Source organism: Olea europaea, chromosome 2 (assembly GCF_002742605.1).
Source record: "Olea europaea var. sylvestris chromosome 2, O_europaea_v1, whole genome shotgun sequence".
Taxonomy (NCBI): domain Eukaryota; kingdom Viridiplantae; phylum Streptophyta; class Magnoliopsida; order Lamiales; family Oleaceae; genus Olea; species Olea europaea.
In genome coordinates, this window is record NC_036238.1 from 16,542,173 (window position 1) to 16,554,722 (window position 12,550).

At 37.2% G+C, this 12,550-nt stretch overlaps 1 protein-coding gene and 1 pseudogene across 2 annotated transcripts; one reads left to right on the forward strand and one right to left on the reverse strand.

The window, feature by feature from the left end:
• The first annotated feature begins 5,992 nt into the window (after positions 1–5,992).
• On the forward strand, positions 5,993–9,372 carry LOC111412605 (pentatricopeptide repeat-containing protein At2g36240). 2 transcript variants are annotated; one of them, XM_023043548.1, is made up of 3 exons: positions 5,993–7,634; positions 7,731–7,830; positions 8,846–9,372. In XM_023043548.1, the coding sequence occupies exon 1, from the start codon at positions 6,075–6,077 to the stop codon at positions 7,518–7,520; it is 1,446 nt and encodes a 481-aa protein (XP_022899316.1). In that variant the 5' UTR covers positions 5,993–6,074; the 3' UTR covers positions 7,521–7,634; positions 7,731–7,830; positions 8,846–9,372. The 2 variants fall into 2 exon arrangements, with proteins under 2 accessions (XP_022899316.1, XP_022899314.1); XM_023043546.1 differs by having other exon boundaries at positions 7,734–7,830.
• Positions 9,373–9,810: 438 nt separating this feature from the next.
• Positions 9,811–11,002, reverse strand: LOC111373105 (annotated as a pseudogene).
• Between the last annotated feature and the right edge of the window lie 1,548 nt (positions 11,003–12,550).

Here is a 12,550-nt window from a genome sequence, read left to right on the forward strand (position 1 = left end):
CTTGCGATCATTTTTCCTAGTAGATTTTTCTTTTGCTTGGATGTGGGGTATGCCCTACATACCTTTATGAAATTATGAAAATTCTATGAATACAATACACTAATTTTTCCTTTCAGCCTATTATTTATTGCAATATTATTTGTTCAAGCTATGGCACCCCTAGGTAGGAGAGCAAACAATGACTAACGGTCCCAACCAGCCCAGCAACCCCAACCTAATGGCGTTGACCCACAGTTTGCCCAACAATTTCTTGTTATAATGCGTACGTTCGTCTAAGAGACGACAATACCACAACAAGCACCACCACTACCAGTGCAATCACCTCAACTGCAAGCACCAATGGTGGCAGAGGACACCAGGAATATTGCTGCTATTGTGGTAGAACTTTTTAGGAAACAACAACTCTCAACCTTTGAGGGTGGTATAGATCCGTTAGAAGCAGAGGATTGGTTGGTCGGAATAGAAAGAATTTTTGATCTCATTGACTGCCCCGACTATAGGAAAGTTATTTGTGCAACATTTATCCTTAAGAAAGGTGCCATGCATTGGTGGAACTCAACCTCAAGGTCGAGGGCCCGTGGACACATCTGGATGTTGAATGAATTTAAGGAACAATTCCTAAGAAAGTACTACCCCACAAGTATCCGCAATCAGAAGGAGAGAGATTTTCTCAATTTAGTTTAAGGGTCAATGTCTTTAACGAAATATGAGCGAAAATTTGAAGAGCTATCCCATTATGCCATAACCAAGTAGAAACTGAGGGAAAAAAAAGTAAGACGTGTTGAAGAAGGGTTGATAGATGATCTAAGGCAAGCATTGGTAGTACTTCAACTAGGAACCTACCATGAAGTGTTAGCAAGAGCACAATTAGCAGATTTCAAGCGTCACACTAGTGGGGAGAACAAGCAGAATGTACAGCTAGAAAAGCGAAAATGGAAGGACTATAAAGGAAAAGGAAAACAAAATTTTGTAAAGAAGTATAAAGGAGACCCAAGTACAAATAATTATCAGTTGTATCCACTTTGCGGCAAGTGCTAAAAGCGTTATGCTTGAGCGTGTCTCATGTGTACCGGTGTATGCTTCAACTGTGGTGAAACAGGCAATATGACAAAAATATGCCCTAAGGGACAAAAGTAGAAACAACAACAACAACAGAAGCCTTGGAATCCCCCTAAAGGCCAAGCTAGAGTGTATGCTAGGAAGAAGGGCAAGACCGCAACGCCTTAGCGGGTAACATCCTTATATCTCGAACCCCTGCTTATATTTTGATTGATTCTGGCTCTATGCATTCTTTTATATCTCATAAGTTCGTGAACAAACTTAATGCACCTAGTAAACATGTAAGTACTCCCTTAGAAGTTGCTATGCCCGCAGGAGAAGTGATAGGTGCAGATTGTATAGTGAAAATAGTTAAGGTAGAGATTGATGGTAAATCCTTAGAGACGAATTTATATGTCTTGAACATGCAAGAGTTCGACGTGATTTTGGGAATGGACTGGCTTTCTAAGATTCACACAACTATTTTGTGTTTTGAAAGGGAAGTCATTGTTAAGCAACCTAGAGATATAGAACTTCGTCTTTCAGTAACCAAGACAAAATCCCTACCCCATATTATTTCAGCATTGAAGGCTAGAAAACTCTTGAAGTCAGAAGGTTGTAGGAGATTCTTGATGTTAATAGTAGCTAAAGAAGATGAAGAGCTAAAGGTAAGTGATGTTAAGGTGGTACATGAGTTTCTTGATGTCTTTCCTAATGATTTGAATAAAATGCCGCCAGAACGTGAATTGGAGTTCACGATTAATGTGGTTCTTGGCTCCCCAGCCATTTCTAAGGCTCCTTATTGGATGACACCAAAGGAATTACAAGAACTGAAAGCCCAATTAGAGGAGTTATTGGGAAAATGATTCATTCGACCCAGTGTATCATCGTGGGGAGCGCCAGTGTTATTTGTCAAGAAAAATGATGGAACAATGAGGTTGTGTATTGATTACCGAGAATTGAACATAATTACTATCAAGAATAAGTATCCACTGCCTAGAATCGAAGACTTGTTTAACCAACTACGAGGGGCCAAAGTATTTTCAAAGATCAATTTGAGGTCAGGATATCACCAGTTGAGGGTCAAACCGAGTGATGTCTTAAAGAACCATTTGGCTTAACAAATGCTCTTGAAGTTTTCATGGACTTGATTAATCGAGTTTTCCATGAATACTTGGACAAGTGTGTCATCGTTTTCATTTATGACATTTTGGTTTACTCTCAAAGTGAAGAAGAACACGAAACACATCTGAGAATTGAGTTAGGGATCTTGAGAAATGAAATGCTTTTTGCAAAATTCAAGAAGTATGAATTTTGGTTGGAATGGGTGGTATTTCTTGGACATGTGGTCACATCACAAGTAAATTAGATGCGACATTGAATTGGTCTAGGCCAACCAATGTAGGAGAAGCTCACAGCTTTTTGGGTTTAGCAGGTACTACAGGAGGTTTATTGAGGGATTTTCCAAAATATTCGGACCATTAACACAGTTGACTCGTAAGGGTATAGAGTTCGAATGGATGGAAAAATGTGAACACAATTTTGAAGAGTTGAAAAAGAGATTAGTCAATGCACCAGTGTTAACCATACTTGAAGGATCAGAAGGTTTCGTTATCTATAGTGATACATCCAAGCAGGGTATTGGATGTGTTTTGATGCAACAAGGCAAAGTAGTTGCTTATGCATCGAGGCAGTTGAAGCCTCATGAGCAGAATTATCATACACATGACTTAGAACTAGCTGTGGTAGTTCATGCTTTGAAGATTTGGAGGACTATCTTTATGGAGGAAAGTGGTCTATAAAGATCATAAGAGCCTCAAGTACATCTTCACTCAGAAAGAGTTGAACATGAGGCAAAGGAGATGGCTTGAACTAGTAAAGGATTACGATTGTGAAATTCATTACCACCCGGACAAGGTGAATGTAGTAGCCAATGCCTTGAGTAGAAAGACAATGGGACAAGTGGCGATGTTAACAGCACAAAGGGCTTTGTCGAGAGAATTTGAGAAATTAAGTCTTGAAGTAGTAGCTGCTCCTTTCCTTGATTATATTTCTCGAATGGCAGCACTTGCAGTTCGATTAACTCTCCGTGATTAGATTAAGAATCATCAAAAGGGTGATCAGTTCTTAGAATTTATCAAAATTGAGATTGACACATTTCACCATAGCTGAGGATAAAGCATTATATTATCAAGGACGCTTGTGTGTACTAGAGTTCGAGGAATTGAAAACAGAAATTTTGGAGGAAGCCCATTCTACTCCTTATTCGGTACATCCAGGAGGTACAAGGATGTATCGTGACCTAAGAACTGTGTTTTGGTAGAAAAATATGAAGGAAGATATAGCTAAATATGTGGAGAAATGCCTGATATGTCAACAAGTGAAAGCCGAACATTAGCGACCATCAGGGTTACTACAGCCGTTGGAGGTTCCGTAATGGAAATGGGAACATGTGACGATGGACTTTGTTGTAGGTTTTCCAAAGTCAGTAAGAAGACATGAGACTATTTGGGTAATTGTTGATCGATTAACCAAGTCAGCTCATTTCTTACCCGTTCACACGACATTTTCTATGGATCAATTTACACAGTTATGTGTTAAGGAAATTGTGAGGCTACGTGGTGTCCTAGTTTCAATGACAGATCCAAGGTTCACATCGAATTTTTGGAAAAGTTTACACCGAGCTATGGGAACTAAGCTAAAATTTAGTACGGCTTTTCATCCCCAAACAGATGGCCAGTCGGAGCGAACGATTCAAATGCTTGAGGATATGCTTCGAACATGTATCCTTGAGTTTGTGGGGCATTGGGAGAAACATTTACCCTTGATTGAGTTCGCATACAACAACAGTTATCACGCCTCTATTGGCATGGCACCATATGAGGCATTATATGAGAGGAAGTGTAGATCGTCAATTCATTGGGATGAGGTCGGAGAGCGAAAAATTTTGGGGCCAGAGATCACTGAACAAGCAGTGCGGGCTATTGAGAAAATTCGAGCTAGCATGAAAATGGCTCAGGATAGACAGAAGAATTATGCAGATAGAAGAAAAAAGATCTAGAATTTATAATAAGTGACAAGGTATTCCTCAAGGTTGCACCAATTAAAGGAATATTACAATTTGGTGAGAAGGGTAAGCTCAGACCAAGGTACATTGGTCCTTTCGAAATTTTAAAGCGAATTGGAAATGTTTCATACCAATTAGCTTTGCTACCAGAGCTTTCAGCAGTACACGATATCTTTCATGTATCAATGCTCAGAAAGTATGTTCATGATCCAACTCATGTTATCAGACACCAACCATTAGATATTCAACCATATTTGAGTTACGAAGAAGCACCAATAATCATCATAGCTCAGAAAGTACAGAAGCTTCGCAGTAAAAATACTACTAGTTAAAGTGTTATGGCAACACCATTTAGTAGAAGAAGCCACTTGGGAACGCGAAGGGGAAATACGATCCAAGTATCCCCAACTTTTTGCTGATAACAGTTGAGGTAAATTTTGAGGACGAAATTCATTTTAAGGAGGGTAGATTGTGACACCTCATACCTCAAAATTAGTCATTATATTAAAATTTTGGGCCTTATCACGTGACGGTATAGTCTAGGGACCTAATTGATTAATGTCTAATATTTTAGGGATTAAAGCACAAATATATGAATTTCAAAGTGAGAGAATATCTAAGATATTGTTATAAGTTTAAATAAATAAATTCGATTAGATATTATGATTATTTTTAAATATTCAACATTATCACAAATTCTGTTAGATATTACGATTATTTTTAAGTATTCAACATTATCCAAATTTTAGATATTATGGTTATTTTTAAATATTCAATATTATCACAAATTTTATTAGATATTATGATTATTTTTAAGTATTCAACATTATCCAAATTTTAGATATTATGGTTATTTTTAAATATTCAATATTATCACAAATTTTATTAGATATTATGATTATTTTTAATTATTCAAATTATATTGGATATTATGATTATTCAACATTATCACAAATTTTGTTGGATATTAAGATTATCTTTAATTATTTAAATAAATTATGAGGTTTATACTATGTATTATTCGTATACTACAAATAGATGCAAGATTTTTAGGAAATTCACATCTCACTTTTTCTCCTCTTTCACAACCTATCTTACACACAAACATATTTCACATTACAAAAATCTTTAGTACTCACGCCGTTGAAGAAGATTTTGGAGTGGAAATCAAGCAAGCCAATTTCTTTGATTGCCTTTATTTTCCCACACAACAGTAAGAATACACTTGTTGTTATGATGTACTTTTGGAAATATGTTTATGGGTCCATATGTATGTTCTAAGTTTCAGACCGGAGTTCTAGTAGCGCCACACACGTAAAACTCATACCGCCTAAATTTGGTATAGTTTCGTGTCTCCTCTATGTAAGTTATATGATTCCAAACATTATATGATTATAAATTTATGAACACGTATATGCTTATTGATATTTTCCCACCCTTATGTTTTCTCCTTTTCAAGTAACTAAGCATTGAGAAGATTGAAATTTGGATTTGATCGTGGTGGTAAAAATAAATTTTGAAGTTTTATGAATTTTCCTTTCGAATTGATTATTTTAAGTATCATGAACAAATATTTTTTTTAGTTGACTTTCTCAATTTATGAAATGAATATTAAATAAGTTCTCTTTTATGTATTATCTTTTATGACCCTCGAGTTTTAGGACTCCGGTGTTACACTCATCATCTCTTATTTTAACATCCTCAGACCTAGAGGTAGTGATGGCAAAAAAACCCACCCCAATAGGTTGGCGGGATGGGATGTAATAATAATTTATTTAATTAAAAAGCATATTAAAATTCTATTTATGTAATTTTATTAATGAATATTTTAGTAAATAAAAAATTGGAGTGTGCTTGCTGAAATTTGCGGTGGATAATTAATATCAAAACATCCATTTAATTGTTCCAGCTCAAAGAAACTGCCGTGAGACTATCGGAGAGTATAAGACGGCGAGGTACCCAGTTGCCGATGTCTAGAAAAGCCGCTGTCAATGGATTCTTAAAATCCTCAAACCGCCAACCGAGACCTCCGCCGCTTCCTCTGCTACTCGTGGAGCCTTCGCCTTCGCCTTCCAGCTTCCCCTCCGCCACCACCCAAACCCAATTGACTCACCTCACCACCCTACTCAAAACCCACCTCAAAAAGAATCCCACCACCATTACCCCACAAGAACTTCTTCACTTCTTTAAATCCCATGTGCGCCATAACCCGATTCTCAGCCACCTCGATTTCCACTTCTTCCGCTTTGTCGCTACCTTCGACTCCTTTCGCCACGACCACTCCACTTTCGAGTACATGGCCCGCTCCTTAATTTCCTCTAACCGCTTCGACTTCCTTGCCTCCCTCCTCCAGTTCATCGCTGCCAATCCTTGCCCGTGTTCCGACGGTATCTTCTCCTGTCCTAGCACCGAGCCAATATTCCGGGTTTCTATTAGTTCGTTTTGTAGGATTGGTAGATTTGATGATGCACTATTTGCTTTTGGTACTATGAAAAGGTTAATAGATGGCAAGCCTAATGTTGCTTTGTATAATATTATGATTCACGGGTTTGTAAAGTTCGGAAAATTGGATAACGCGGTTGAGTTTTATGATAGGATGATTAGAGACCGGGTGAAGCCCGATGTGATTACCTTTAATACTTTGATTAATGGGTACTGTAGGAGTAGGAAGTTTGAGTTGGCATTGCAGGTGTTCAAGGAGATGAAAAATAAAGGTTGTGTTCCAAATGTGGTTAGTTTTAATACTTTAATTAAAGGGTTCTTTCGGGAGGGGAAGGTTGAGGAGGCAGTTGGGATGGTGTACGAGATGATTGAGCTGGGGTGTGAGTTCTCGGGTGTGACCTGTGAGATTTTGGTTGGTGGGCTTTGTCAAAGGGGAAAGGAAACTGATGCGTGCGATTTGATTCTTGATCTTTCTATAAAAGGGGTTTTGCCCAAAGGGTTTGATTATGTTGGGCTGATTGAGAGGCTTTGTCAGGGTGGGAATGTGGAGAAGGCACTTGAGGTGGTCGACGAGTTTTGGAAGAAAGCTAATATGCCTAGCTTGATTGCTTGTACAACTTTGATTGAGGGTTTACGGAGCGTAGGCAGGATTGATATGGCATTTAAACTAATGGAAAAGATGCTTAAAGATTGCATTGTTCCAGATAGCGTGACTTTTAATTGTCTGCTAAGTGATATGTGTGATTCTGGAAGAGTTGTGGAAGCAAATAAGTTGAGATTGTTGGCTTCCAGAAAAGGCTTGAATCCTGATGGTATGACTTACAGGATTTTGATTTCAGGTTATACGAAGGAAGACAGAAGGAAGGAGGGGGAAGTTCTGTTGGACGAGATGTTGGATAGAGGGTTTATTTCTGATCTTACTACCTACAATAGATTGATGGATGGACTTGGTAAAGCAAAAAAGCCATCTTGATTAACTACAGAATGTTAATGTGGAAAGATGATGAATTTACATTGGGGCCTAAGAGTTTGAGGCAATTGCCCTGGAAGAAGCTGATTTATAGATACCTTGAAGAGTTGCAAGATGGTAATGTAATTTGTATGTTTAACATTTTATTTGATAATTCTGATTTAATTGTCTGAGAAAAAGACTTAATATAGCTTTTATTCTACCACATCTTAGCAGGGGGCAGCTGATTGGCAGTTCTTATCATATGTTCGGTAGAAAAAAGTTTATTTCATGGAGTTCAGCAAATATTAGTTTTTTGTAACAACAACCCGTGGTATGAAATTGCATCCTCCTCATCATGTAATTTGTTTATACATTACTGCTGTTGGGTTCAATGTTAATATTTAGCTGAAGGCCTAGACTGAACGACTTGTTTGTAGTTTTTTAGGAGGAAAGGTGCTTGTAAGTTGTAAGAACTTTGTTCTTATAATCCCTCTTAAGAATTTATGAGATCCTAGAGATTCTTCAACAAATTAAAAGTGTTTATCATGATCCTGTCACAAAAATAAGTTACCCTAACTTGTTTCTGAGGCATTGGAAGCATGTAAAGTGCTTATAAGCAATGCAAAACACTTGAAAATGTTTATAAAAGCACTAGAAGGCTTATAAACTATTCACTTAATGAACCTATAGGCACTTAAAGTGCTTATAAGCCAAGCAAAACACTTGAAAATGATTATAAGTGCACGAATGATTGACATAAAATGCTTAGAAACCCACAATGCTTATAAGCAATTCTGACACCCTGCTACAAGACGGGCCTTATAAGCATATTGGATGAAATTGCACTGAAGGTAGTTGAAGATATCAAAAATGACAAGAACTATGTGAGATTTTTAAAACGAAAGCCAAAGAAGTACTAACTACATTTATATCACCATTTAATTAAAATGCAAACTGATTTGAAGCTTTTCCTGAATGAATCTGTTACTGTTAAGAGTACGTTATACTATGTAAGCGCAAGACGGGCCTGTAGGCAAACAAGCTCACAAGGAAACGTCTAGTCTAATAAAGTTGGCCAAGCATCAATGCATGAATAAAAATTGAAATGGAAGCCGGTGATGGTGATTCTGTGCTGTTAATTTCAGTGTCATTATGGTTAGAATCTGTTTGACATACTCTTTATTATTTAGAAAAACATATTAGCCTCTAGGTATTCATGCTTGTATGAGTTGCAGAATAAAAATGTTTTACTTCAAGCTTTGAATTGATTGATTTATCGAATGTTAGTATATCTTGCTCATCATCGATTACTTCCGTGATTATTAATGATGTCTTCTAACGGCCAGGCTTTTACATCCCACTACAAACTTAAAAGCCAAGGAGCAGCAGGAATAATTCCATCTAGAATTTGGTACTCAGGATGCATTCAGGAATTGAATTATTCTGCTGTGAGTTGTTAAGAGATTTATATTAAACTCTTATTCAATTCTCTTTTTGGACTTATATTTGCTCGTTTCTGAATTATTTGAAGAGAGAGAGAGAGAGAACTGTCGTCTTTTATTGATTTGTCAGATGTTGCTCCAACCAAGTATTACTTTTTTTCTTTTTCTTTTTCTTTTTTTTTTTCCCGTCATGTAGAACTTGTCTTTTGTTGGGCAATAGGGAAAATAAAGTTTAGCAACAAGATCTTGGTAGAGTTGTTGGCTATGCTTGTAAGATAAGTCTGTTATGGATTGAAATATAGGATATGGTCTATAATTTGTAAGGATCATTGCAAAATGCTTAGGCTAGGGAATCCTTGATTCAAGTCCTCATACTTGATGGATTCAAAGTTGAAATTTTTAATATTGTGATGCCAAAATTTGATTTATTCTGCATTGGAGATTAGATGTTGGAATGCAGTTCGTTTATCATTAAGTTGGTCAGTTATTTAAGAGAAATGACAGGTAACTAGTTTAAGCGTCTATTGTTTGTACACTAACAAGCGAACTGTATTAGCCTGAAATGTGCATGGTCTTGCTAATTTTTACAAGGATGATTTTGAACAAAAAATTTATTCATTGGATGGAGAAGATCACAAGCGAAACTCATTGCCGAATGAGAAATATAACTCTTTCAACATCAAAAACAAAGAAAGTAAAGCAAACATATTATTTCATGCTAGAATCCTGAAGTGCGAGACCTCAACAACGCTTGTTGACAGAATTTGTAGGCAAAGAAATAAAAATTCCAGAAGATATCACTTTGAAGCCGAAGGATATACAGGCAATGCTATCTGGGAATATAAATTACCTTATGTCACAAGAAAACTGCTGCTCAAGATCTCTTATTTCTAAAGTTGACATAGGACATCTTCCTGTTCCGCAGATCTTGCTATTGAAATCAATTTAGATTCAATTACAAACAGAGGCACTTCGTTTTAAAACCAAGGAATGCCCCCGAATCAACCAAGGTAAAGATGTTAGCACATACAACCGCATGCAAGCAGAGATAGAATAATCCAAACCGTATTCATTGAGGCTTTGATATGCAAGAACAGTTGGAACATTCATCAAATGAAGTACTTCACCATCTGAACTTCCTTTTGCTTCATTTCTCATAAAATGGTCTGCTATCAATACTGCAATCAAGAATCACCATGTAACACCCAGTTTATCAAGCATGATCAGATAGGAACTCGATTATCTTCTTCCCTAATTGCTTGCCTCGAATGCTGGAATCTACCACTACATCTTCTATATGATCAACTTTGCCACAATCCTCGTAAATTTCTTTTCAACGACCACACTCCCAGTGGCAACACTCCTTCCTGATTGGTCATATTCTATTACACATACAAGATGGTCATCTCCAAACTTAGCGAGCTCCTGAAATTGTTCTTGGAATCTCTCATTAGAGACAGAATCGCAAATAGTAAGCTGTTGAAGCAGTTCAATGAAGCCCCTATTATTGTATAAGATTTCCAGTTTTCTAACCCAGAGTATCTCTTCTTCTGCAGAAGAGTCATCCTTGTCAAATAAACTTCAGATTCTGAATTACTTGGCAAAGAGGATGAGATTTTTATGAGGACCAATGAAAGAAACATACATGGCAAGCCACAAAACAAAATGATGGTTTTGTTACAACCTTAATCATAAGTCATTACAACGTAAAATACTTAATTTAGCAGTTACCGGTTCTTATTTAAGAAGATGGCATCCGAAGATTCGTTAAATCATTATTTATTTCTGAATTCTGATCGTCCAGCATTTATAAACTAAGGGGATGATAGAACTAGCCTAACAACTCCCCATGACCACAGGAAGGGGCAGGGAGGGCTTTGTAGGGCCTAGGGTCTCTAATTTATAGACAAGCCTTGAAGGCTGGCCATTCATGACTGCATAGCAAAATAAAAATTAAAAAGAAAATCAGAACCTAGATTGTCCTAAAAAAAGTGGAAAGTCAACCGAGTTAAGAGTGATGATCATAGCTAAACCATGGTGACATGCAGATGGATCGTTCATTATCTATGAACCCGTAGCTACAACAAGGAACATGTTAACTTTATGTTTACACACAGTTTGAAATCTATGGTAACAATTTCATGTACAACCAAGCTGATTAATTTTCTCTGATATCAATGATGTCCAAAACCTCCTTCTAACATAGAACTCACCCATTGTGAAATTTCTAATCATAGTTGGCGAGTGCAAAAATAATAACAAATTTTTTCACGTAAAACTTGGGTTTTAGGGTTGACTGTAGAGAGTTGCAATAGCTAAGAAAGAGATGGGTTCCCTGGACAGGCTCTCGAATTAACCAACCGTGCAAAGGAAAAATTGTACAGCTAAATAAGAATAATATACTCTTTAGTCTATTGTACACCAACATGACTTGCCCAGTTCCTTTTTAGTGCAGCCCCTGACCCTCAAAAAGAATTTCATGCGCATCATCATCACCACCCCCAAAAACCTTTTGTGTGATCACACCTTCACAAGCTTTTCCAGGCCCCTTTCGCACATGGACAGTTATTAGAGAGTAAAACAGTATGGAATTCCAATCTAAAATGAGAACCTTGAGGCTTGGGGACAATGACTTGGTCTTAGTGGTAGATTGGTTAAGCCAATTTGACCTTCCTTTTCAGCTTTAAGGAACGCTGCATCAGGTTTTATATTGATGGCAAGGATGTTTTATTTACGACAAATGGCAACTTAGAAATGATCGCTGGTAGGCATACAAGTAAATTGATACGTCAACAAGAATATCGGGTAGTGGGACAACTATATGCAATACAAGAGGAAGTTACATAAAATACTCCCACAGAATTACAAGCAGTGTTAGCTGTATTCCAAGATGTTTTTGCTGAACTAAAGGGCTTACTGCCTGAGAGAGTCCCTGATCATGATTCCTCTTAAAGAAGGTGCTAAAAAAATGTGGCCATATAGGTGCCCATATAACAGAAAAGAGGTGGAACAAATGGTGAAAGACATGCTTGACAGTGGAGAAGAAAGATGGCGGTGGAGGTTTTGTGCGGACTACCGACAACTCAACCAACTAACGATTAAAGATAAGTCCCTATGCCCCTTATTAATGTGTTTGATAGATGAGCTTTATTGGTCAAAAATCTTTTCTAAGATCGACTTAAGGATTGACTGCCATCAAATCTAGAAGTGTACACAAAACTTCCTTTAAAACACATCAAGGCCTGCATGAATTTACAATGATGCATTTTGGCCTTGCTAATGCACCTGCAACTTTTCTATTTATTATGACTGAAATATTTCAACTACAACTGAGGAAATATGTGATAGGAACCTGTTGCTGTTGATGATCTGCTGGACCTCAGAAGTTGCTGATCAACTAGAAGACTAGAAAAATGTATGATTATGAAATGTAGAAGGCAGATTATTGTAGAACAGTAGATTTGAGCTTGATTGTATTGAACATAATTTTGTATTGATAGAGTAACAGAAATGAAACGACAATTCCAGGCTATTCGAGATGTCTTGGTTCTCTCCACTCTTTTCTCAACTAATCACTCAATTAGTAATTCCCAGATCCACCCCCCCCCC

What these genes read in the sequence shown, in the direction of transcription:
- LOC111412605 (XM_023043548.1), top strand. Translation starts at nt 6,075, where the DNA reads ATGTCTAGAAAAGCCGCTGTCAATGGATTCTTAAAATCCTCAAACCGC.